Source organism: Phalacrocorax carbo, chromosome 8, assembly GCF_963921805.1.
Source record: "Phalacrocorax carbo chromosome 8, bPhaCar2.1, whole genome shotgun sequence".
Classification (NCBI taxonomy): Eukaryota; Metazoa; Chordata; class Aves; order Suliformes; family Phalacrocoracidae; genus Phalacrocorax; species Phalacrocorax carbo.
Genome location: NC_087520.1, coordinates 6,262,349 through 6,285,559, shown reverse-complemented (window position 1 = coordinate 6,285,559; position 23,211 = coordinate 6,262,349). Strand labels below are relative to the sequence as shown.

At 40.5% G+C, this 23,211-nt stretch overlaps 1 protein-coding gene across 2 annotated transcripts in view; it reads left to right on the top strand.

The window, feature by feature from the left end:
- Positions 1 to 23,211, top strand: part of ADAMTS2 (ADAM metallopeptidase with thrombospondin type 1 motif 2) — a 190,089-nt gene that overhangs the window by 129,959 nt on the left and 36,919 nt on the right. For both annotated transcript variants that reach the window (XM_064458419.1, XM_064458420.1), the window contains 4 exons: positions 9,199 to 9,282; positions 19,994 to 20,150; positions 21,120 to 21,225; positions 22,881 to 23,024. In XM_064458419.1, coding sequence (XP_064314489.1) covers positions 9,199 to 9,282; positions 19,994 to 20,150; positions 21,120 to 21,225; positions 22,881 to 23,024 — 491 coding nt within the window. The remainder of the gene's footprint in view (positions 1 to 9,198; positions 9,283 to 19,993; positions 20,151 to 21,119; positions 21,226 to 22,880; positions 23,025 to 23,211) is intronic.

The following is a 23,211-nucleotide window of genomic DNA, read 5'->3' as shown; positions in this document are numbered from 1 at the left end:
TTCCCTTCTTCAAAACTCAGCTGGTTTCTAGAGTCTGTATTTTAGCAGGCAGATGGGTGATGGTAACCAGTTCTGTTTCCAGCTGTCCAAGTGTTGCTCCAGTGTAGAGAGGCAAGAAGGGTTTGTTACTGCAGGTACCAGGTGATGCTGGGGACCTGTATCATGTCGAGGGACTTCACAATGCAGAATTTCTTCCCCTTGGCAGTGTAACCCCAGCTGGCAGCTCCTCCAGCTCTTGCCCTCATTGCTAGCTGGATGCAAGACCACTGCTTTGGTCTCCTTTGCTGAAATTCACACAGCAACTCCTGCATTGTCCTTTCTTCTACCTCCTTGAGTAGTTGGTGGGTTTTTTGTGTGTGTGTGTTTTGTGTTTTATTTTTTTTGTAAAAAATGGGCCCAATACAAAAAGCCTTGGTATCTCTAGCTGTTAGGGGTTACATGTATGCAGTATGTTTCTAATGAGATGTGTAGGTCCAAGAGTAGCTTAAAAAGAAGAGACACCTACAAAAAATTCCAGCTGTCCTTTTCAATCTGGTGGAAGATCCTACCATTACCATTGGATTATGTGTACCCTGCTGGTTTTATGGATATGATCAATGAGCTTTGTACAGTTAACGAGGCATTAAGCATAAAATCAATTAGCTTCATATGGTAACAAGGTAGTAAGCATAAAATCAAAGAATGCATAGTAAGTAAATGAAATAATAGTAGAAGTATTTACTGGAGATAAGAGGGTGATCAAATAGTTGAACTTCTGTGGTTCAAAAAAAATGAAATAAATCCCAGGTGAATCTTCCCTTATGCCCAGGCTGCTGCAGGCATGACATCACTTTCCCAGAAGCAACTCCCAGCATGGATGCTTCTCCCCACTTTGCTTGATTTCACTGTGTGTGATGGCGCGATCAGTTGTCCCTAATTAACTTTTCCAAGGGATCTTGGGTGGAACCCTACCACCAATCCAATCAAAACAATATTTTTTTGTTAAGCCCGGTGCAATGACTTATTCAGTAAATCTGTTTTGTGCTTCTTAATTGATGTGTTTCTATCCACACCTAAAAGCCATAAAGTGAGAAGAAATGGGCCAGGTGTCCTGGCTGTCTTGAATAGCTGTGCTAATATTTATCCCAAAGTTTGCAAATGAAGTCAGTCCCAAACAAATGATGATAGACACCAGAGGATTTTTAACACTTTGGGCTGCAGCCATGTATTGCCTGACTATACGCCAGCCGTTTCACCACAGTGAGCTCAGCCTCTTGCCACCTCCTTTTCATCCTCCAGTCATTTCCTCATACAAAAACTCTGGTTTCCCTTGACATCCCCTCTTTTCTCTGCTTGGCACCATCGGGACATTCAGTCCATCTTTGGAAAATATGCCATTGTTTTTGCTTTAGAGAACTTCGGCTGCCTCTTACTCGCACCGTTTTATTTTGTATGTCATGCTGTGTTTTTTCCTGGGAAGGATATTAGCTTGCACAGACCTCTGCATTTCCAAGTGTGAGCCCACACATTGCACAAATTAATTTTGTATTTATAGCATGCAGGAGCATTGCAACAGAGGAAAGATATTTGAGCGGTATCTTGCGGCTCTGTAGTTTACTCAAGAACGTGGAAGGTAATTTAATTTCGGCAAGAAGGTAGCTAAAAATCCCAGGGATTTTATCTGCTCCTACAAGTATTTGGAAATATTAGAAAAGCGTAAGGCTAGAAGTGACGTTGGAGTATTATCTTGTTCCTTGGGAAACAAAAGGATTTCGCTGCAGGATACTTTGAGAGGAGGAGCAGGGTGCTGAAAGGGCGTTAACTGAGCTGAAGTGGGTATTGGTGGTAGCCAGCCCTGGAGCTGAAATTCTCTGATCATTTCATAACCCTCTTTAAATAGTTTTCAGGATTAAGCAGGCCTTTTGCTGCCTGCTGTGGAAGAGCAACAAACTTGAGACTCACTGGTACATTTACCTGGCTGGGCCTGCAGTATTGGTTAGGGTGAATATTTCAGCTTCTACAATCCTGTGTTTAGGGTCATTTCCAGGATGGATGTCTTCAAAACAGGCTTCCTAAAGAGGCGGAGGTAGAATATGTGATCTTACAATATTTCAGCCATTCCAAACAGCAACGTCTCATGAAATAAGCTCACTTGCAAATTTTTTTGAATGTATTGGGTCCATCTGTCTTGACTTCAAGTCTTCAGCTTTCATGCCTTTTGTCAAATGGTGGGGTTTTCCCAGCATGGCCCCTGTTTTAGCTTTTTCTTGTACCCTTTGTCTTTCTTTCTCCACAGTATTCCTCAGTTCCTCAGCTACCTCATTTTCTAATGCTGGCAATTATCATCCTTGTATATTTTTTGAAAGAATTTGTCTACAAAGTATGTACCTTCTTCGATTTTTGGACAATTTCCAGGGGTGAAAAAGTCTTTAATTTCCTTTCCATTCTTTTACTGTAAAAGATGTGATATTGCAATATTTAGGGGTTAGCCTCTGTTACATGGACCTGGAACATCACATGTGATGGACATATGGCCAAAATCTTGCAATGCTAAAACCCATCTCCTCAAAATAGATAGGTGCCTAACTGCCAGTATTTCAAAGGGAGGTAGACCTTAAATAGGATTTATGCCTCACTCTGGGCTAGATTCATCTGTGTGTTTAGTCATTTACCTGCCTTTGAAATCAGTGAGAATCAGTTTTAAAAATTAGCCCATGGGCTTATGCCTCTCCCAGACTTTAAGTGAAACTTCAGCTCTAGAACAAATACATTAAACAACCTTTCATTTGAATAACTGAAATCAATGGGAGTTATGCAGCTGGGGGCTTTGGAAAGTCCCCGGAGTCTTTCACCTGCATCTTTCAGCACTACACATGTCTTTGAAACTGTGGCCTCGAGGCACTTTTGAATATGTTATCCGTCCTCTTTAACAGGATGTACATGATACTACTATTATAGATGAGATTTCTGCTTTCGTATCTGGCTGATGAGGGATGAAGATTTGCAGGTACAGAACAGCAAGTCCCTAATGAGAGGAAAGGGCAGAAATGCCATCGGTTTCTAACTGGCAGTTGGATGAAAACCTGAAAGCATGTCTAATTCAAGCTGTTAAAAAGAAAGTGATGATTGAACGCTGTGAAATAATGGTGCACCCTCTATTCATAATCAAGCTTTTTAAACTAAAAAGCTTTTTTTGTGTTTTTTTTTTTTTTTTAGATGGGAAGGACATTTCAGTAATATAGAATGGACTAGATTTTTTTAAAATTAAATAATTCATAAGAACCAATACTCATTATTTCAAATCAGTATATTTCAATATGTACGCTTCAGATCTGAACTCTAAGAAATTCCACAAATAACAAATGCAAGACCAGCTCTATTCATCTGAGGGACTTCAGCTGTCAATGGTTGAATTACAGATTGTTTAAAAATTTAAATATATGTATGTGAGTTAACTCCGTGTTTAGACTGTCCATTATAAATCAGTAGGTGTAACTAGTGAGAAGAACAGTTTCTGAAGAGGCCTCATAAGATTATTTTTGTTCATTATCTTGATTGCCACACTACAGTGGACGTTGTACTTGAGATCGGCAGGTCCCACAGGAAATACCCTCTCTGAACTCTTACAGGTTTTACTCATTTTAACAGGGGCATTATTTCCAGTGTCTATTAGGTGAGCGTTGCTCATTATTATTAACTGGAATGTGCCTTGCTGCCCTGTTGGACATCGCACAGAGCATCACGCAGGTTTTGGTACCATCCTTGAGGAGGAGGGGTAGTTACTGTTCAGAGATAGATTTTCCCTTTAGTCCAAATACCAACATGAACTTTGGCCATAAAAGTTTCAGTCAGAGACTTTTGAGTTGTGACAGTGTGGCTTGTGTGATGGAGTGAGGATAATTAGAATCAGCTTTCAAATTTTGGATGTTTTTCTTAAACAAACCACTTAGATTTGAAGAGGTCGCCATATTTATTGCATTGACACCACACCCCTATCCCTTGTAGTAACACCGTAAATGAATGTGCTTAATTATTTTATGGTACTATAGTTTATTTTATTAAAGTGATCTTGAGATGGTAATTCAGAAAATACTGCGTCTCTTGGTGCAAAGGTAATTTACAGTGTTTAGAGAAACTTCTCAGTGCAGTGGTTTGTGGGCAAGAATGAGGAGTTCCAAGAGCCTGAGGGAGGAACTAAGAAAAATAAATTAGTCATGAAGCCAGAAAACAAAGTCTATGACCTTTCTAAAGCCAATGTTGCAGTCAAAGATGAGATAGAGACCCATAACACGAAGCTACCTAGTGCCTTGCCAACACATCTGCTCTGGGGAATGTTTTTCATTTTGATCAGAAGCAGCTAACTTGGACTTGGTGACATCCTCTGACTCTCACACTAGGGAAGGTAAATCAGGACTCAGACTCGTATTTGCATACAAAATGCCAGATTCTAATCTCCATTTTGCAATGTACATTGCCAAGCTCTTCTAAAACTGTCTGTTGCCTGTGGTTTTGAGCAGAATGATAGATCTTTTCCAAATTTGAGATCACAGTTTGACCTTTAAGTTTCATGTGTGTTGTGTACTTTCATTGTTCTTTTTTCCCTGTGACGCTCAACAAAGATTTCAGAAAAAAAGAGTTCCTCTCTGAGGCAATGAGGAAATGCCTTGTAAGGCATAGAACGGAGACTGGGAGCCCTAGATTTTGCCTGATGGCTTTCTGTGTGACCATAGTTTATCCACCCGAGGAACTGATGTAATGCTATTCCTGTGGGATTAAGATGAAGCTCTGGGAATGTTAGAAATGTTAGTTTGAGATCTTCAAAACCATAAAGGAGGTGATGAAAATCGGAGAGGATAGTGATGTTTGAAGTGGGAACACAGAAAAATAAAGTGAGAGGGGAACACTTCTGGGAGGGTCAGATTACAAAAGTTTGTGCTCAGTATCCACCATGACATTTCTGGTTCCTATTCTGTAATTCAAACCAGCTGTTTCTTACAGAAATAGACAATCACTGGATGCCCACCAGGCACTGAGGCTTTGCTGCAGATAATTATGATCTGATGAATGAGCTGCATCTTGGGCGGGGCTCAAACAATGGCTTGCCAGGAGCTCTGCCATCCCATGGGGAAGGTGCTGATGCTCTCCAGCTCCTCCACTGTTGCTGTGGCAGAGATCCACACACGGTCCCCGCTCTGCCCAAGAGCACGTAGCCATCAGTAGCTTCTGCAACAGTAGTTACATAAGGATGTTGGGTGATCAAAGAGTAGTCTAATTGGGTTGGATGGACCAGTAATTCGTGGTGGCTGAAAAGCCAGATGCATAAACTGTATCTTGTGTTGTGCCCTCTCCAAATGGTTAGATATGCCCTCTAATGGCCACAGTAGCTGGGTCAGATCCGTAGCCAGAGGCTGAAACTATTAGATGTCCGTCAGGGGTGTGTGCTTGGGGAGCCTGAGGAAGTGGTGCTTACCCAACCGTACGGTGCGATGTATGGAGCCACAGAGGGTGCGCCTCAGGATGAACTCAGCCATAATGATTTATGGTTCAGCAGGATGGAGCTGTGCTGTGATGAAGTGCCTTTTGCATAGCAGATACTAACAAACTTTGCAAAGCTGGCAACTCCTTCAAACTACATGAATGAGTTTGCTGATGACTTGCCAAAATACGCAGATTATTCTTTCGTCTATTGCGCATTGGTTTAATTAGAGATTCGGGGAACCACCTGACTTTCCCTAAAAGTCCTGCCAGCTATATCTGCAGGTAACCTGCTCTGCACCAAGACTAGCAAAACTGCAGGCTGTTTATTACTATTTGTGTTGTAGCAGTTTTCAAAATTCCCTTTTAGGATTGGGTCCTGCTGTGGTCAATAATAAAAACTTTGCAGTGCTTCTTACACAGAGCATGATGCATCTCACAGATGTTTAGCTTGTCTTTAGTTGGGGCTTTTTGAGGTATTCTACGTGCCTACTGTGCTGACTTGAAACTCACTCAAGGCAGAAGAATTATAAAATAAGCAGAGAAGGACAGAAGAAAAAATAAAGTCTTTGTTTTCCTTACGTAGTACCAATCTGTTCCTGTCTGATTTCTAAACAGAAACTTTAAATAGAAATGCATGTTTTGCTTTGATTGAAATACCCCAGAAAAATAAAACAAAGTTATCCCAAAATAGTTTGTGAACTACAATAGCTTGATGAAAGTCTCTTTACAGTACATGCTTTGAATTCCTTGAGATTTACCCAACCTTCTTCATCACCCTCTATAAATGCTGCATCACTGTAGGACATCTAACAAGATTTAATGCATTCACTGCCTTCAGTTCAGGAGCTGTGATTTTGGGATTGTCTCTGTGCACTTTCTTTTCCTATGCAGCAACATAATTTTAGGCTTAGTCATCTAAGAACAACAGGAGATCGACTCTGATTTTTCTTGTGTTGATATGAACCAGGATGTCCTACTGAAGTACATGGAGATGCAGTGCTGTAAAAGTACTGTGTAATTATTTTCACACCTGTGTGTATTTATTACACAGACATCTGAACATATCTATCCATTGTCTGATTATCTCTGCTTTGAAACAAACATTTCAGCAGTTGTGTTGGATTAGAGCCTGGAGCTTTCCGATTCCACAGGTTGGATGGTCATTTTGTGCTTGATACAATGAACTCCATTGGCTTAACTCTGCTTTCCTGTTGAGATGACAGGTGGAAATTTGAAGAATCTGAGCTAGGGATTGTGGAGGCCCTTTTGGTGAGTGCACTTCTCATGAACATTTGAGAGCACAACATTCAGTCTCTTGGATCTTGTACCTTTAATAATTTCCTGAAACAAATAGGTGCAATTTAGGCCATGCTGAAAAAGAGAAAAGCATCTGTTTCAGCTTATTATCTATGTGCAGTGAGACACTACTAGTAAAGCCACAGTTTAGCTTAAAGAAAGGCACAGATGATTCAATTCAGCTGCTGTGTGAAGAGGGGTTGGATTCATCCTTATTAATGAAACCAAGACCCAGAGCTTTGAATTGACCCACTGTCTTGCAGAAAATCCAGTATCCCAAGAGAATCAAGAAGCTTTTTACAGTGCTTGTACTTTTCTGTTCATTCACAGTTTGTTTGTTAGATATCATTTGCATGAACAGTCAAACAGTGTTTCAATTCTATTCCATCAACATTTTCAAGCCAAGTTTCATTTTGGCACGTAACAGCGATATGGTTGTTCTGTTAGTCGACTATTGTTAAAAGAGGCTTAGGTTAAATTCTGGAAGTTAATGAGAGAGCGGTGTGCAGCAATTTGGATTATGCTTTATTAACTAATTAAATACTTATTTACATGCTGTGTTTACTGTCCTCTATACACAGGAGTTTTTCTTCAGTACTTGTTTCATGTATAGGTAATTTACAGCTTATTTCAGCCTCATATCCTTGATGCGTGTGCTCTTTTCCCACTACACAAAGAGTGAGGCAAATTAATACCCTTGCCTCCCTTGACAACACACACAGATCTTTTTCCTGGGTGAAAGAATTTTTGTAAAGTGAAATGAATGTTTATGTCTTACCTCTTTATAATCTGTGTTCAGTAAGGGTCCTCAAAATAAAAGTAGAAGGTTTTTTTAAATACAGGAATATAAAGTTAGTCTTCTAAAGTCTTATTTAGGCATGTAGGTAAATGATCTAGTCTCCAGAGCTATTGTTTACAAAGCAGATCTGAACAGATCAGCTACTTCTATATCTGTCAATAGCAGCCCCTGAAGCCTGTCATAGCCATGGGCTCCTCACCCGCCATCTTCCAGCCAAGGATCTGCTCATCAACTGGTAACGAGCCTCGATCCTGGGATCCCACAGGATGTTCCCCAGGTGCCTGGGCAGATTTCCTGCAGGGTGTGACTCTGCTCCTGGAGCCACGGTTCAGCCACACTGTCTCCACAGGATGCTCGGGACTTTTGAAAACTTGGACTTTTACCAGGCATAAAATTAGGCTCTTATATAAAAAAATACTGATAAAATTAATTAAAATTCACTTTAAAATTTCAATGGGGATTGCTTAACGAAACCTACACTGATGTGTGTTTAGTTTGAATAAATTTTACAGAGGCAAAAGGTGGGCCATTAAACCTAGGGCTGATTGAAGAAGCAGGACATTATTTACTATGTTTCTAATGAAAGGTTTTCTGGAAGTTACTTATTAGCTTGTAGTAATGAATCTACTTTGTAGGAATAAACTTGTTTGGTGCAACCTTTACCAAGGGAAGGAGATTTTAGGAAAGGCTTGCCTTTGCAGGGAATCTCATCAGCCTCTTCTAATTTGTAAAGCTAAAGCCCTGCCATTTGGCTCAGTCTTATGCAGTCTTCATCACCAAATACCTGAATCAGCCTCTTTAACAGTTAATATTTGCCTAGCTTGCTTGTAGCAGTGTTTCCTAAGTAAACTTTATATCCACATTTCATTCTCTACTCTAAATATTTGCAGTTTTCTTTTCAATGTTCCTAGGGTGATTTCCCCATGTGCATGTTCAGTTATGTAGCTCTAGCATAAAAAAAGAAGACAGCTTTTAATTTGCTGGCACTTTAGAGCTTTTGTTCTGCTTGCAAAGTTTAACATTGATTAGTTTTGACACACAATAAAGCCAGCCCATGTGGCCAACCGTGCTTTTTGAGGGAGGTATATCCTCTTGCCGGTGTGTGATGTGATGGGTCCCAGATGGGAGAGTTACAGGGTGCAGCTGAGCCAATCCAGCAAGTGGCTCTCAGGAGAGAAGTCCTGCCCCTCTTCTCACTCATCCCCTTCCCCACGCATGGTCTTGCCCAGCACAGAGCTATTCAGGATTTTGCTTGCATTACTGTGCTCTGGGCTCCAGCAGGCACATACAGATGCGATGAGGTAGGGAGGAGGTGGGAATCTTAGTGACAGTAGCTGTTAGATCAGCTCAGCTGCATCATGATACGTATCAGTCCATTCAGGCTGGCCCTTAAATACCTGATAACATGACAACTCTGATGATGTGTTCATTTTAAACAATTTCCTGAATTATGGCCTGTTGGGAGGCTATAACAGGGTTTAGAAAATAAAACATTCCTTCTCTCATTGGTGGAATTTTCCTGGTTTTATATACGATTGCGAAGTGATCTTTGGCTTAATAACAGTGCATAAAAGGTACTGCTGTATCACTGCTTTCATAGTTACTTGTTGCCAGTACTGTGGTTAAAGTGCTGAACTCTTTTGCAGGTTAATGAAATTTATCATGATGAGTCCCTGGGTGCTCACATTAACGTTGTCTTGGTGAGGATAATCCTGCTGAGCTACGGCAAGGTAAGGAAAGGTTAATTTAAATGGAGGATATCAATATCTCTGAACCTCATTCTTTTATGAGCAATGTAGTTACTGGTGACATATATTGGTTTTGTATTTTAATTTATACATTGTCCTTACCAGTTCACAAATATAAAGAACTTTTATGTTTATATGTATTTATTCATCATTTGAACATCACATTTCAAATAATTTCAATTTCTTCTGGGCTTTCCCTGTGTCATTTTAAGTTGCTGCTTAGCTCTGGCTGTCTATCTTTTCAGAGTTGTTTGAAATAATCCATGAAAGTAGTGAATGTTTTGGCTCCTTAAAAAAACACTAAATGTTGTGGTAGAAGTGTATGTAAGTAACAATAAACACAAGATCAGTTATGCAAGAAGCTGAGGGCTACAGCCTCATTCCAAGAACTCATTTAAACTTGGGCTTGACATTAGTGGGGCAACACGTGCTTAAAGTTAAGTGTGAATTCTTTGGGATAGGGGCTAGAAGGCAAGAGCTCTGCGGATCAGAGCTGTAATTAAGAATACCAAGTGTTCTCATGCTGTTTCTATGGAAGGGGTTACTCTACGGGCAAAACTCAGGTAAGGAGGAATGAAATGCTAAATGGTTTTCAAAAGTATTGTACTGCTCAGTACCTGTGTCATAGTTTTGCCAAATCAACATCAAAATCCATGGAAACGGGAACAGGACATTTCAAGTATGTTGATAAATGCTTTGGTTAAGGGCGTGCGTGCCCAGCTGCTCAAAGCAGAGTGTTAAATGTAATGTCCCTTTCTGTGACCAGAGCTGCTGACATTTGCATGTTCATGGAATAAGCCTGGGTTCTGGAAGACTCCGTGTAGGTTCATGCAAGTTGCGAAAATGCTGTCAGTGAAGAGCCAGCACAGACTGTGTCAGTGGTGAAGCTCCACTGACATTCACCAGTTTACCCTGCTTGACACCAGTTAAGAATTTTCCTCCCTGGTGCAAGTGAGGGAGCTCTGAGTTTTAGTCTGGGCTCTGCTGGAGACTGTTTACCACAATTTGGGATAAATTGTTCTGTCTAAGGTTCCTCATCTGAGAACTAAAGGCATCAATCCATCTCTGCTCTTTCTGCAGTGATGTAGATGATGGTGTAGTTAAGTGTTTCGGATAAGCTTAATCAGATATGTGTCCTAAAATAAAAGGTATAAAAGGTCATGTTTGCCATTTTGTGACCGAAAGTTCATGGGTGTGTATAGTTAACGTTAAATTACAAAATAAATGAAAAATCCTTGTGATTCCTGTAATGATATTAATTTGAGGTGTTGCAGATTGACTAATAATTATAAAAAAATTCTGATATTGCAGTAGTGGTAGAAGCCAGCAGAATTAGCACATGGGCTAGTCACTTCTTTGCTGTCCTTATTTCATAAGTGTTTCATAGTTGTTATGCATGTCTATCTGTAGCTCTATAGACCTGCACCAGTCGTCTGAACTCTGATAGCTTGTGCTGTTTTTCCGATGGCAGACAACAGCTATGGTAGACCTCATTTCACCTTAAGAATCTTTCTTTTCTGCTGAAGAATAAAGCGGTGTCCATTGATAATTTGAAAGTTATCAATTTCGTATTAATCTTCTTTGGGGAGGAGAGTGGGGTGGAGTGCAGAAACCTTCACTTCTTGGTGGGTCTTTGGCCGCATCACAAAAGTCGCTGTTGCAGGTAGCACTATGCAATCTGCTTGTGGATAGTCTGCTTCCAGATTCTAGATCCGTAATCTGCAGTGGACAATGTTTTAGTTCCTGAGTTATCCTGCTGGTTTCAGCAGGGCATAAAATGGAATAATTCTAGTACCACAAGCTTGCCCTAAATAACCATGAAGATAATTTTTCTTGCACTTCTATATCTGATTCTTATTTACATGAAAGGCATTTTATGGCTTTCTGAAAAAAAGTAAAATTACTGTAAAATGTATCATTTCAGAGCTCCTCCACCTGATGGTGTGGGGGCTCGCATGCCCTGGCTGTATAAGAGTAAAGTTTTTTATATTCATATTTTTAAAGCTCCTGATCAGAGGACTATTACCAGAGAGTAGAAAGTGAGGAGGTTTCTCTTCGGAGGGTTGGGATTATTTAGCAGTGGAAAGGCAGAGAGGAAAGGTACATAGCTCTTACTTTCTGAACCTGTTCTGAGGAATTAGAACAAAGCCTTCAATATTTTATTATCCTGCTAAAACACACCAGCACTACCAATTTTTAGGAATATATATTAAAGGTACGTAATAAAAGGAAGGGTACGTGTACAAGTCAAGGCAATGCATGAATGGAGCAGCCAGGCTGGCTTCACAAGGTAAAAATATTAACCCAGTCTTGCTTGAGTAAGCATTTCTTTTGAAAGCACGTATATGATATCTTCAGATTCATTTGCTTCATTGTTGGCAATTTATATATATTATCAAGGGTGCCATTTAAATAATCATAATAATTACATTATGGTTCTGTAATTTATGATATGCTTACCATCAGTGTCAGGTTTGTGACAGCACTCTGAGCTATTGCCAATTCTCCACCCCTGAACAGCCTTCTACTGTATTGTGGTGTTTTGTTTTTTTTAAAGAGGATTGTATTATTTTATACAATATGTCATCTGTTGATAAGAATAATATGGACAATACTTGAGTTGCATAGCAACCAGCTTTTCAGTGATTCTTGCTTGAAGGTACTCCATTCCTTGAAATGTACTTATTTTCTAGTATTTTCAAACACAGGCAACTGTACATTCAAAAGTTTCAATAATTTCAATAATTGCATTAATTGCCCTGGAATATTAAAAAATGGAAGATGTTCCTTGATGGTGACATGCTGAAATTACTTCAGGGGCAAATTCAAAAGATCTGACATGATTTTACTGATTTAACACTTTGTGTAAGTTACCACCTTTGGACTTTGAGGGTATGGTGGGCTGAGACCTGCCGAGGCACACCGGGCTTGGCCGCTGGCTGGGTGGTGTGCTGGAGGAGAGGGCAGCGTGTGGTTGTGGGGTAGGGCTGCTGAAGCTACCAGCCCTCTCCTGACTCCCCACTTTTCTCTGAAGTACTTCAAACAAATGAACAACACTATCTGACGTACCAGGGTGGCTGATGTGAAGGCTTCGATCATGCCTGGCTGCTGCCTGCTCATTTACCAGTTCCATCAATGGGATAGAAAAATGTGTTCAGCAAAGGCTGCTCCATATCTCCAGTGGCTTCAGAAGCTACCATGCATTTCTCTGCATTTTCTTTGCATTGACTCCCAAAGTCACAGGCTGCTTTGATGTGATGGGATACTGCAAATAAGTAAACAGGGTACATGCAGTGCATTTTTCTTCAAATGGAAAAAAAGATGAGCTGGCTCGCTTCTGTCCTTTTTACTTCAGTAGTAGGAAGATTGGTTACAAATTTTGGAAACTGTGGATGCATTTGAGATGAATATAATTCAACATTTGGGCAAATTATTCCATTTAGACCTATTTTTGGTTGTAACAGCTCTGTAATCCAGCTAGCTCTAGAATACTCAGGGGAATAAGCAAAGCAACCACTATCACCAAGTGCAGAGGAGGTGGCAAGAGATGAGCTGAGAATGGATTTAAAACCCTGACTGGTTATTATAAAATTTGTTTGGAAACATTTAAATCCTGAGCACTGCATAAAATCCTCTCATCGCCTCTTTGAGGTGGATGAATAAAGATTATTATTCCCATTTTGCAGCTAAAAAACCAAAGACGTTAAGTGTTATTTTCCAAGGCCACACGGAAGGCCACTGGCAGGCTGGGGATAAGACTTCATAAATTCCTGGCTCCAGCCCCGTGCTCTGTCCATCGACAATGGTGACTTTGTGTGCAGATGAGCTGCTCTTGCAGAGCGGCAGAGAAAAGCACACACGTTAGCTGGGATGGGCGTAATTAAGACAGTTATTAATAAACAAAAGTCAGAAAGACTTTTGCAGGAACTGCAGGGGTTTCAATAAATGCAGCCACCTGAGGATTTATGAGGGTTATTTCTTGGGAAATGTGAACATGGCAGTCCAGGACACCTCATAACTCTCCTTTGGAGCAGCGTGCACAGCTTGAGTCACCTGTATTCAGAGACGAACGGGGTGGGATAGGCTGAGGAATGCTGTGTCTGCTCTGTACGCATCTGGGATGGCAACCAGTAGGGAGAGAAAACCCATGTTAGCTATAAACCAATGTTGGCTCCAGAACAAGTGGTTGTACTCTGACCACGTGTTAACTTGGTCAAATTGAAAGAGGAACCTGACCACCAAGGCAGAGAGCCTTTCAAAAATAGTAGGAGAGGGAAGAAAACCCAAATAGCTTTAAGACGGCAGCTCAGGAAGAAGGTAGTATGGGATGGATGCCTATAATCTCATAGGACAGGACTGTTCAACTGAGAAGGATTTTTCAGTTGTGTGTGCCTGAGATATTAGCAGAGCTCCTGCTGCCTCCATTTGGGACAAGATTTTACTATCGTTCTTTTCATAAAATGATGCTCTCTTTATCTCTGCCATCTGACCTTTTAATATCTAAGATTGATGCAAGCAGGGAAGACATTCTCAGTTCAGTCAGGATGGAAAGCAATGGTTTGGTCTGAGCCAGGTTCTCTCTGTTTCCCAGAGGGTGGCACAGGTGACACAGCTGAGATGGAAGGATAAGCTGGGTTTATCACTTAAATCTGGTATTTGTCCTTACCGTTTTGCTGTTGACCCTGGTTGAAGGGAAAGGGATGAGTGCTCCGCTCATCTCTGTTTGTCCTGGGAAGAGGCGAAGACTCTGGCTGAGAGCAGTTGTGCCTGGCAAGGCAAGAGTGTTGTTAGCTGTACACCAGTGTCACAGAATAGCTGTGCTTGCAAGGGACACCTGGGTGTCATCTAGTCCAATCCCACTGCTCAAAGCATGCTCACCTAGAGCAGGTTGCTTGGAACCTTGTCCAGCTGGGTTTTGAATATCTCCAAAGACAGATACTCCACAACCTCTCCGGGCAACCTTTCCCAATGTTTGGCCACTCTTACAGTAAAACTACAGTAACACTCTTACAGGTTTTTTTTTCTTGCATGTAAATGGAATTTATTGTATTTCAGTTTGTGCCCATTGCCTTTTGTACTTTCTCTGGATACCAGAGAAGAATCTGGCTCAGTTGTCTTTACTCCCCTCTCAATAGCTGCTTATATACATTGACAAGATCCCCCTGAGCCTCCTCTTCTCCAGCCTCTCCTTGTATTAGAAGGTCCCTAATGTGAGTTGAGTATCTTAGTTTTCCACTGATGTTGGTAGATGCAGCAGACTTGAAAGTATCATCAGGAAACAAGCCTTGATCTTGCAGGGTGCTATACAAACATGTCTGAAGATGGAGTTGTTCACGCCAGCTTTTGGCCATCTCCACTTCTGCACAGGCTGAGTTGCAAGGCCAGAACCTACATATTATATAGCCTTTTGGCTGCTGTTCATATTTTTGCGTCGTTTTGATATGTTTAGGGTGGGAATAAAGATGAGAAGACATATTGTCCCTCTTACTTTTTATCTGCATAAATTGTTGAATTGCCTTGTTTATATATAGACTCATAGCTTATAATTTCCTGGTGTGTTTTGTTGGGACCTTGTAGAATGTAGAGCTGGCTGATAGCATAAATAGTACTTTGTATTCCTGATCTGCTTACATTTATAGAGAATTAGAAGCTGAAAAATGTTTACAAACTGCTGCAATAAGAAAGCTTTACAAATCCTTTGAATGCAAAATGACAGTTTCCTGAACGTGCTATTTTTGTTAGCTCGGTTACCATGGATGCTCAATAATTGTGTTTATTTACTTTTTACTTGCTTCAGGATGAGAGAAGAATATAGAAGATCTAATCCAATATACAATGAACAAAACAAGTGCCAAGTAGAAGCAATGTAAACAGTGTGTTTTGCAGACGCTTTACACATTCAAGAAGAGAAAGTCATATGTTAAATTGTTTCCCGAATGTGTGCTTTGCTGTGGTCCAACTTTTGCTATCATAGTTTGAAGCCTATCAAGTTAAGCATATTTCTGCTCCTTCTGGAGCTGCTGAAGAGCAGCAAAGCCTTCTCCGTTGGTACTCTTGGAGCACCACCTAATGGATGAGTTAGGAAAGGTCCTTTTCCAGCAAGCTTCTGACCAGCCTAAATTTCCTGTGTTCTTACCATCTAAGTACCTGCTCATCAACACCGTTGCAAAGTTGTACCCAGTTATGCCAAACGGCAGATAAATAAAACAGTTGGTTAAAGAAAGCTGCCATTCTATGTGTGATACCAGTGTGTCTTTCACATGTACTGGCCACTTGAACTGTCTTTAAAAGTTTGGGTAGACTACAGATTAAATTTGTGGTTTTCTTCTAAAATAACTTTGTATTTGAAATTGTTAAAGAAAAATATTTGATATATTTCTTACTTCCCAAAAAATCTTCACAAGTGTTTGAAGGACCTTCCAGTCAGTTCCTAAATTCTTGTACTTCAATGTCTTCATAACAGGGAACCGAACATCACACTGATAAAAGACTTCCCAAAAGGCAAGAAAGGTAGTGAAGAAGGCTCGAAAGCTTCTGGATCAATGCAGTAACGACTTTCAACCGTTTCTTACTGCCCTGCTTTGCCTCTTTGTATGAATGGTAGTTGCAACTCAGTTGTCTTACATTTTTGTTTAGTTTTTTTCTGCTGCTTCCACCTAGGAAGGAAGGGAGTAGAAAATAAATGAAGACAGAATCTAAAAAGGAAAATGGGAGGCATTAGTAGACATTGAGCATCCCAGAGAAAGGGTCTCAGCTGGTTCACTAGAGGGTTCTCGTAACCTTCTGTGGTGTCTCCTTGCATGGGGGATGTTCTCCCAGCTGAGGCCTTTCCACTTCTTGGCCAATAACTCCATCTGTTTCCATCAGCAGTTCTCTGAAATGCCCACAGCTTTTTTGCTTTTCTTTCTGTGAGAAGTAAAGTTTCTCTTTCCATTGGCAGTTTTCCTGCTGATCAGCTGAGTAATGCTCTCCACAGGCCTGCTGTCCTGTTTGGAAAGAGGTCCTTCCCAGCCAGTTCTGAGCTCCTAGCCAGCTGCAGGACCTGCATGTTCCTGGCAGTGTGGGCTCTTTGGTGGCCAACAGTAACACCTACACCTCTTCTCTGTATGCAGCCTGCTAGCCCCCAAAGTTTCTCTGTTTGAAGTACGTCAAAGAGGGATTTTACCTTTACTTAAAATCCTTATTACTGTACACAGTTCGTCTCTTTTTCTCCTTCTGCTTTGCCCATTTAATAAGGCGTAGAGCCTTTCTGAGTCTGATGAAAGCTCCCCATTGACTTCCAACAGAAAATATTATCAAGTGTTATCTGATATCTCTACAAGATTAAATTTTTGGACAAGATCCTTCCAAAACATATTACATCTGCCCGGTAGAGTAACAAGCTGTGCCTGGTCCCATGATTTCCTAAGCTCCTTTCTTGCAGGGCAGTAGCATTTATCTTTAAAGGCGAGGTAGCTGAAAAAGTGAATACAGATGCAATATAAAAATATGTCTGTCTCAGGCAATCTCTGATCCAAAGAACATTGGCGCCTTGGAGGTTATTTGGAGGCAAATACTGCACTATACTTGCACTCCTCTAATTCCCTTCCCTGGGCATCCCATTGCCTACTCTCAGGAGAGGACCATGGCTTACATGGCTCTTTGGTCTGAACCATTGCAATTGCGTAGCATGGTGAGGTCGGCAGTTCCCTGGCTATGCAGTATTCACTGTTAGTACTGTTGGAGCCTTTCTGATTTGAAAGTCCTCAACAAATTGCAGAAGGTGGGAATTTGGGTGAAAATTTTCTAGGAATCAAGTGGGTTTCTTTTTTCAGGCTGCTACATTACAGTGAAGAAAGACAAGGGACTAGTGGCCACATGATTTGAGTGCTCAGTGGACTTTGAGTATGCAGCAGGTAGACTGAGATTTTCCTCTTACTCTGTGGAAGTCCTACTCATTGACACAGGACCTCAACTTGCTATTTATATCTGTAACACATAGACACTTAAAATAATTGTCTTCCTAGTGGATGCATTGTTTCCCAGCCTAAAGAGCACTGAGGCTCAATTTACGTGTGCCACATTTTTGATGTAAAAGTGTGTCATTGGCAAAGAAGTCGGGCCGTCAGCTGAAACATGTTTTATAGACTGATATGTTCGCAGTTCCCCCTCTTATGCCAAAGGGATTTTCTTCATTTTCCCCATTGTGTTGGATGCAAAAAACTCCACAGTGCTCCAAATGAAGCAGTTGGTTCTCCTTTTGTTTGCTTGAAAATAAACTCTATATTCACTGCTGTGATAAACAAGCGTTGAGAAGGTCCTGGACTGAACCAGTGATTTTGCTCTCAGAGTGGACTTCAGTATACAGTGAAAACAGTTGTCGACTCATGCCAGATGCCAATGCAGTGCCCAAACCGTGGGAGCTGATGGGTACACCACGTCAGACTGATCTGGTCTCTGGCAGACTCAATGTTTGTCAGGCAAGTGCTGCAAGCTGCTGTGTTAGTTCATTCGGAGACTACTCTTTTGTGCTGGGGTCCACTGCAAAGCTTTCAGTTTAGGGGATAGGGAAGAGGTGACATATGACAGAGGAGGGCTATAAACCAGTGGTTATTTAGAATTTATTGCTTTTTAAATATTCCATGCTTCTTTGCTGATCATGCAGATCAGCATATTCTTTGCAAATATTTGGATACCCTTAAACACAGCACATGTTGATAGTGTGTATTTTTTGTTTGTTTTCTGATCAATGCATCTTATCAAATGTGATTATTTTCATTTGGTACAGAAGGAGGTCATTATGAGACAACGAGCTATTAGCAAATGATACACATGACTTGAGATTCCTCAACTTCATTTTACAGGATTCTTTGCTTTTTGAATCTTGCAGTAAGGTTTCTCACAGAGCTCCTTGAAGGGATTAATTTCTTCTGTGAAGCTTTGGAGAAATAAGAACAAGGTGGAGATGATGTAGATAGGTTTTTTGTTTGTTTGCTTGTTTGTTTTGGTTTTGTTTACTGACAAATGTTTTTAAAGACCTTGACAATGTCAAACCTTGTTTAAATGAAGAGGATTTTTGCTTGAAGAGCCAGGTTTTTACCATCTAGTAGTCACTCAGAGTTTGTTTAAGTCTGTTCTTGTAAATATACAAAGAGGCAATGAAGGCACCTCAACTTGCCCCATCATTTTAATACAGTTACTAGTTCAGTTTCCAAGGGAATTATGGCTGGAAGCAGTATGATCCAGCGTGGGATTATATTACAACTTTTTCATTCCACAGTGGTATCAGAATCCAAACTGTGCCTCTATTTGGTTTATTAATTTGTTTTTCTGAACATTTGCAGAATTGTAATATCCCAGGTTTGCCAAAATCAGACCTCAGTTTGGCAGACTTTTCTTTTATCAATTCCAGTTGTTCTTCCACAACCCTTTGAGGATTTTTCTTTTTCATGTAGTCAATACTCTGTGTACTCCATCATGCACTCAATTAGAGGACACGTCAGATACATCTGTATTTAAACATGAACTATATTACTTCTCTCTTATTTTTGGCCCAGGCTAGGTTTTGCTCTACATTAAGTACTTTGGAATGAAAAATGCTTACAGTACAGTATAGCATCTACATTGTAGTGGTTTGTGTTATGATTACAGTGTTGTCATGGTAATATAATTTCTGCAAATGAAAAGCCAGGGTTCACATATGTAATTCCTACAAATCCTGGAAGGCCTGGGACGGGTTAATTAGTCATACATTTTATAGCATCCCACATACAATAAACTTTCTTAAGTCTTAGCAATGCACAGGATTAAGTAGAATTAGCTGGGAATTCTTAAGAAAGTACTATTTCAAAAAAAGGCAAATGTAGTAGTTGGATTTTAAAATACATTTCTCCTTCTTGTTCAAGAGAATTGTCCTGTGCACCGCACCTAATACACATTACCTCATTTGAGTCAGCTAAGCCGTGCCGGCGCACCACCCATGTAGTGTGCAGTTTATAGGGAGCATGGTGTACCACAGTGGGAAGTTACATGTGCTACCTTCGGAACAATCTTCAGATATGGAATGGGATAAAGCAAACACACTTTAAAAGACAGTCATTGGGAAAGTACACATAGTTTTTACACTTAAAACATCCAGTAGTGTATTCAAAGGTCTGACAAAACAGCCGTAACAGCTTGGTTTCATGGCAGGAGTGGCTGATGAACCAGGGCTGGGTGCTGGCTGTCTGCTGCTGTTGCCATTTGCTTCCCTTGGCCATTAGGCATTACCCTTCCCTGCCCTGGGTTAGTGTCTGCTGGCCAACAGCTACCACAGTTCCAACTGGGGCATGGGCTCCATTGGAAACTCTACATCAAGACTGGAAGTGATAGTGCAAGCTGGTGCCAGGGTGGCATAGAAATAATAACACACAGTGCATGATACAATATCAGTTTTGTCATTAAACTACCCTTTTTTTTTTTTTTTCTTTTTTCTTTCATGATACCTTAGACCTCATAAACATGTCATGGAAATTGCATTTCATCTAACCATGGACATTAGCTATTTTCATACTTTCTTGGTCTAGTAAAATTTGTTTCTGAAGTGTAATTGTCTCTCTAAGAACAGACTTTCAATGGACATGGAATGTTTGTTCAAGTGCCTGAACAAGTTGGGAAAAAAAATTGAGACGTATTTACTAAATAACTATTGTCTTTTCTTCCTGTGCATATGCAGTCTATGAGTCTGATAGAGATTGGCAACCCTTCACAAAGTCTGGAAAATGTGTGTCGCTGGGCCTACTTGCAACAGAAACCTGACACTGGCCATGCAGAATATCACGACCATGCTATCTTTCTCACAAGGCAGGATTTCGGTCCATCTGGCATGCAAGGTAAGGTGTTCATTATGTTTTGTTTTGTAAACATCAAGACTTCTGAGCAGCATTTGTGTTTATCACTTAGCAAGGCTAGTTATGCAAAGTTTAATTGTGTAACTTTTGCTTAGATTTGGTCAACGTTTGCTTTCCCCAAGAGCTCTGCATACAGCCATTTTCAGTTGTAACTGTTTCGTTTAGTATTTTATCCTTTCTTACTGGTGGGATTATTTATTGGATCACTTCTTTGCTCTTGCTGAAGCCAAGCAAATGGGATCCCTATATAAACAGTCCTGAAAATGCCCAAAGATTAAAGAATAGATTTTGTGTTTAAAAAGTCTCCAAAGCCGTTGCTGTGTTCCAAAAGGATTGCCAAGAAATATTGTTACAGAGAGGTCTGGAACGGCAGGGCCAAGTGCTGTCCACTTTTTCCTTTTCTCAGGGGTCTGCCTCCTGTGAGATCAGGTTTGTTCACTGGAGGGAATAAATCTCAGAGCTTTTCTGTTCCTCTTGGGTTGGCCAGATCTGCTGTCAGCACAGGGCTGGGGTTTTGCTCTCATGTTCCCTGAGGGCTGGAGCCACCCTGAGCTCCTTGTGAGCTGTAACCCACCAGTGTGTGGTGTCCTTTTCCCCTGTTGCCTCATGCACTTGGAGAAGGCAATTGCAAGATGGTCCTAGAGCTGACAACAGTTTTCTGTTTTATAAAGTATAGTTTTAAAAAATATATATATATTCAAAACATCTATATAAAACCCCTATATATATATAAATTATATAAGTATAGTTTTAATTTGTTCAACAGACTGGTTTTATCCGTTTTGTAGATGAGGGAGCACATTATTAAATGTTTGGGGGCAGAGGTCTCTTGAGAGGACCACTTCAACTATATTTGTGCCACAACAGAAGACAGGTGTTTGTCCTAGAGCTTCTCACTACATTGCCTTTCCATACTTGTTAATTTTCTGGAACACGGGGTATTTCTCACAGGCTACGCTCCAGTCACTGGAATGTGTCATCCTGTTCGAAGCTGCACTCTTAACCATGAAGATGGTTTTTCATCCGCATTTGTGGTGGCTCATGAAACTGGACATGTGTGAGTAGAACTGTGGACAGCCTGCATCCTACCTTATAATGTCTTTGGTACTGACAAATATCCATGATGTTGGAAAGAAGCAGTTTATGTTAAGAAATAGTATTCAGAGTAAGCCCTGGCTTCAGATCTCAGCTCTCTCAAGGCTTTCTTTATAGTCTTAAATAAGGCTTATATTTTGGTATTTTCAAATGGAAAAAGGAACTAATACCAAAATACCTTCCTGGGCTGCTGTGAGAACAGATTGAATGATGTATTATAGTCTCCTGATGGAAATTTAAAGTACTCATAATGATGAAATATGAATTCATTAAGTCAGTGGAATACATGATTCTTGAAAACAATCCATATTAAATAAGGACATCATCTGTATATGTTACTGCTGGTAAAGGATACAGTACTGTATAGAAATGAGGTGCCAAGCAGTGAAGTTACAACTGTCCTATATATTTCATATAAGAAATGCAATAATTTTACTTATTGATGTGATTAGAACCAATGACCAGGCAGCAGCAGAGTTCTGGTTTCTCCCAGAGCATTTCAGTTTCCCTGTTTGCAGAGAACACCCACTGATTTCCCATTTTCTCTTTGGTGGAAAAACAGTTCCCCAAAGGGTTTTTCTGAACAGTTTAAATCTATTCTGTTTTCCCTAAGAAAGCCTGCAGGCCCTTTTCTCTTTGTCGTATCAGAATTATTAAGGGCTTTAAACAAAAAATTGGCAAAGTTTATTGCACCTCACTGTAAACGTATCTTAATTAGACAGGGACCTAGAATTGATAACCAGATGGTATTTGATTCCAGAATTTTTGAATTAGGATTAGAAAGAATACACAGTGAGCTTCAAAAGAGATACCACTGAAGAACGTTTGCGATCCCTCAAATCACATTCAGCCCCAATCTGTTAATTCAGATTAAGTTAAGGACAGATAGCATCCGTGTTAGTCGAACAGTGCTCATAAAAAACATACAATATAAGATCCTGACAAAGGTAGGAGAAAATATATTCATAATAAAGCCAAAAAGAAATTTTAAAATGTCTGTAACTTGGGGTGATCTTCTAGAAAGCCCCCAACACTTTCCAGGCTGTTTCACATTTAAACAATGTGGAATTGCTACTGGGCAATAGCAGCAGCTACTCTAAAGTAGCTTTTGGTGTGGCATCTTTTTTCTTCCATGCAAAGGACTTGTTTACAATTGCAGATTACTTCAAATTAAGCTAAGGTGTGATTTTTAAAAAGTTAGATAAACTCTTGAACAGTTTCAGATTGGAGTATGAATAAATTTCTGTTAATACTCCTGAGGGTAGACTAGATCCTTAATCCAGAAATGGATTCATTTAGCCATAGTTATTCACAAATGTGGATGTGCACAGAAGTCCAAAGAATGCATTTTTAGTCTATTCTGAAAGTGGATTACACTAATCACATGAAAGTACTCTCAAGGGTCAGTGCTTCTATGTGGGAGCTACTAGAGACTAGCTCTTTAGCTTCAGTCTCACTCTGTCTTATTTCTCATGATGTTGCTCATGCGGACAAGGTTCATGAGACTTAAGAACCTTGTTGCAATCAACCACTGGTGACATTTGGGATGTGAAAGTGCTTGAGCACTCCGAGTTCACCTGTGATGTAACCATGCTGGCTTTCTCCTGTGTGGGGCAGTTTAGGCATGGAGCACGACGGCCAAGGGAACAGATGTGGGGACGAAGTCCGCCTGGGGAGCATCATGGCCCCTCTCGTGCAAGCTGCGTTTCATCGCTTCCACTGGTCTCGTTGCAGCCAGCAAGAGCTGAACCGATATCTCCAGTGAGTAGCTATTAAGCAGCCTCTCTCCTTTGATTAGGAAGCATGTAAGAACAATTCTGCATCTAGCATTTATGCTTTCTCCTTCTGTTAGTTACTCAAATGGGATTGAATAAAACAAGCAATGAATCCCACCCCCTCCTATTGGGAATGAGATGCTTTCCCATCAACTGCAAATGATAATTCAAGT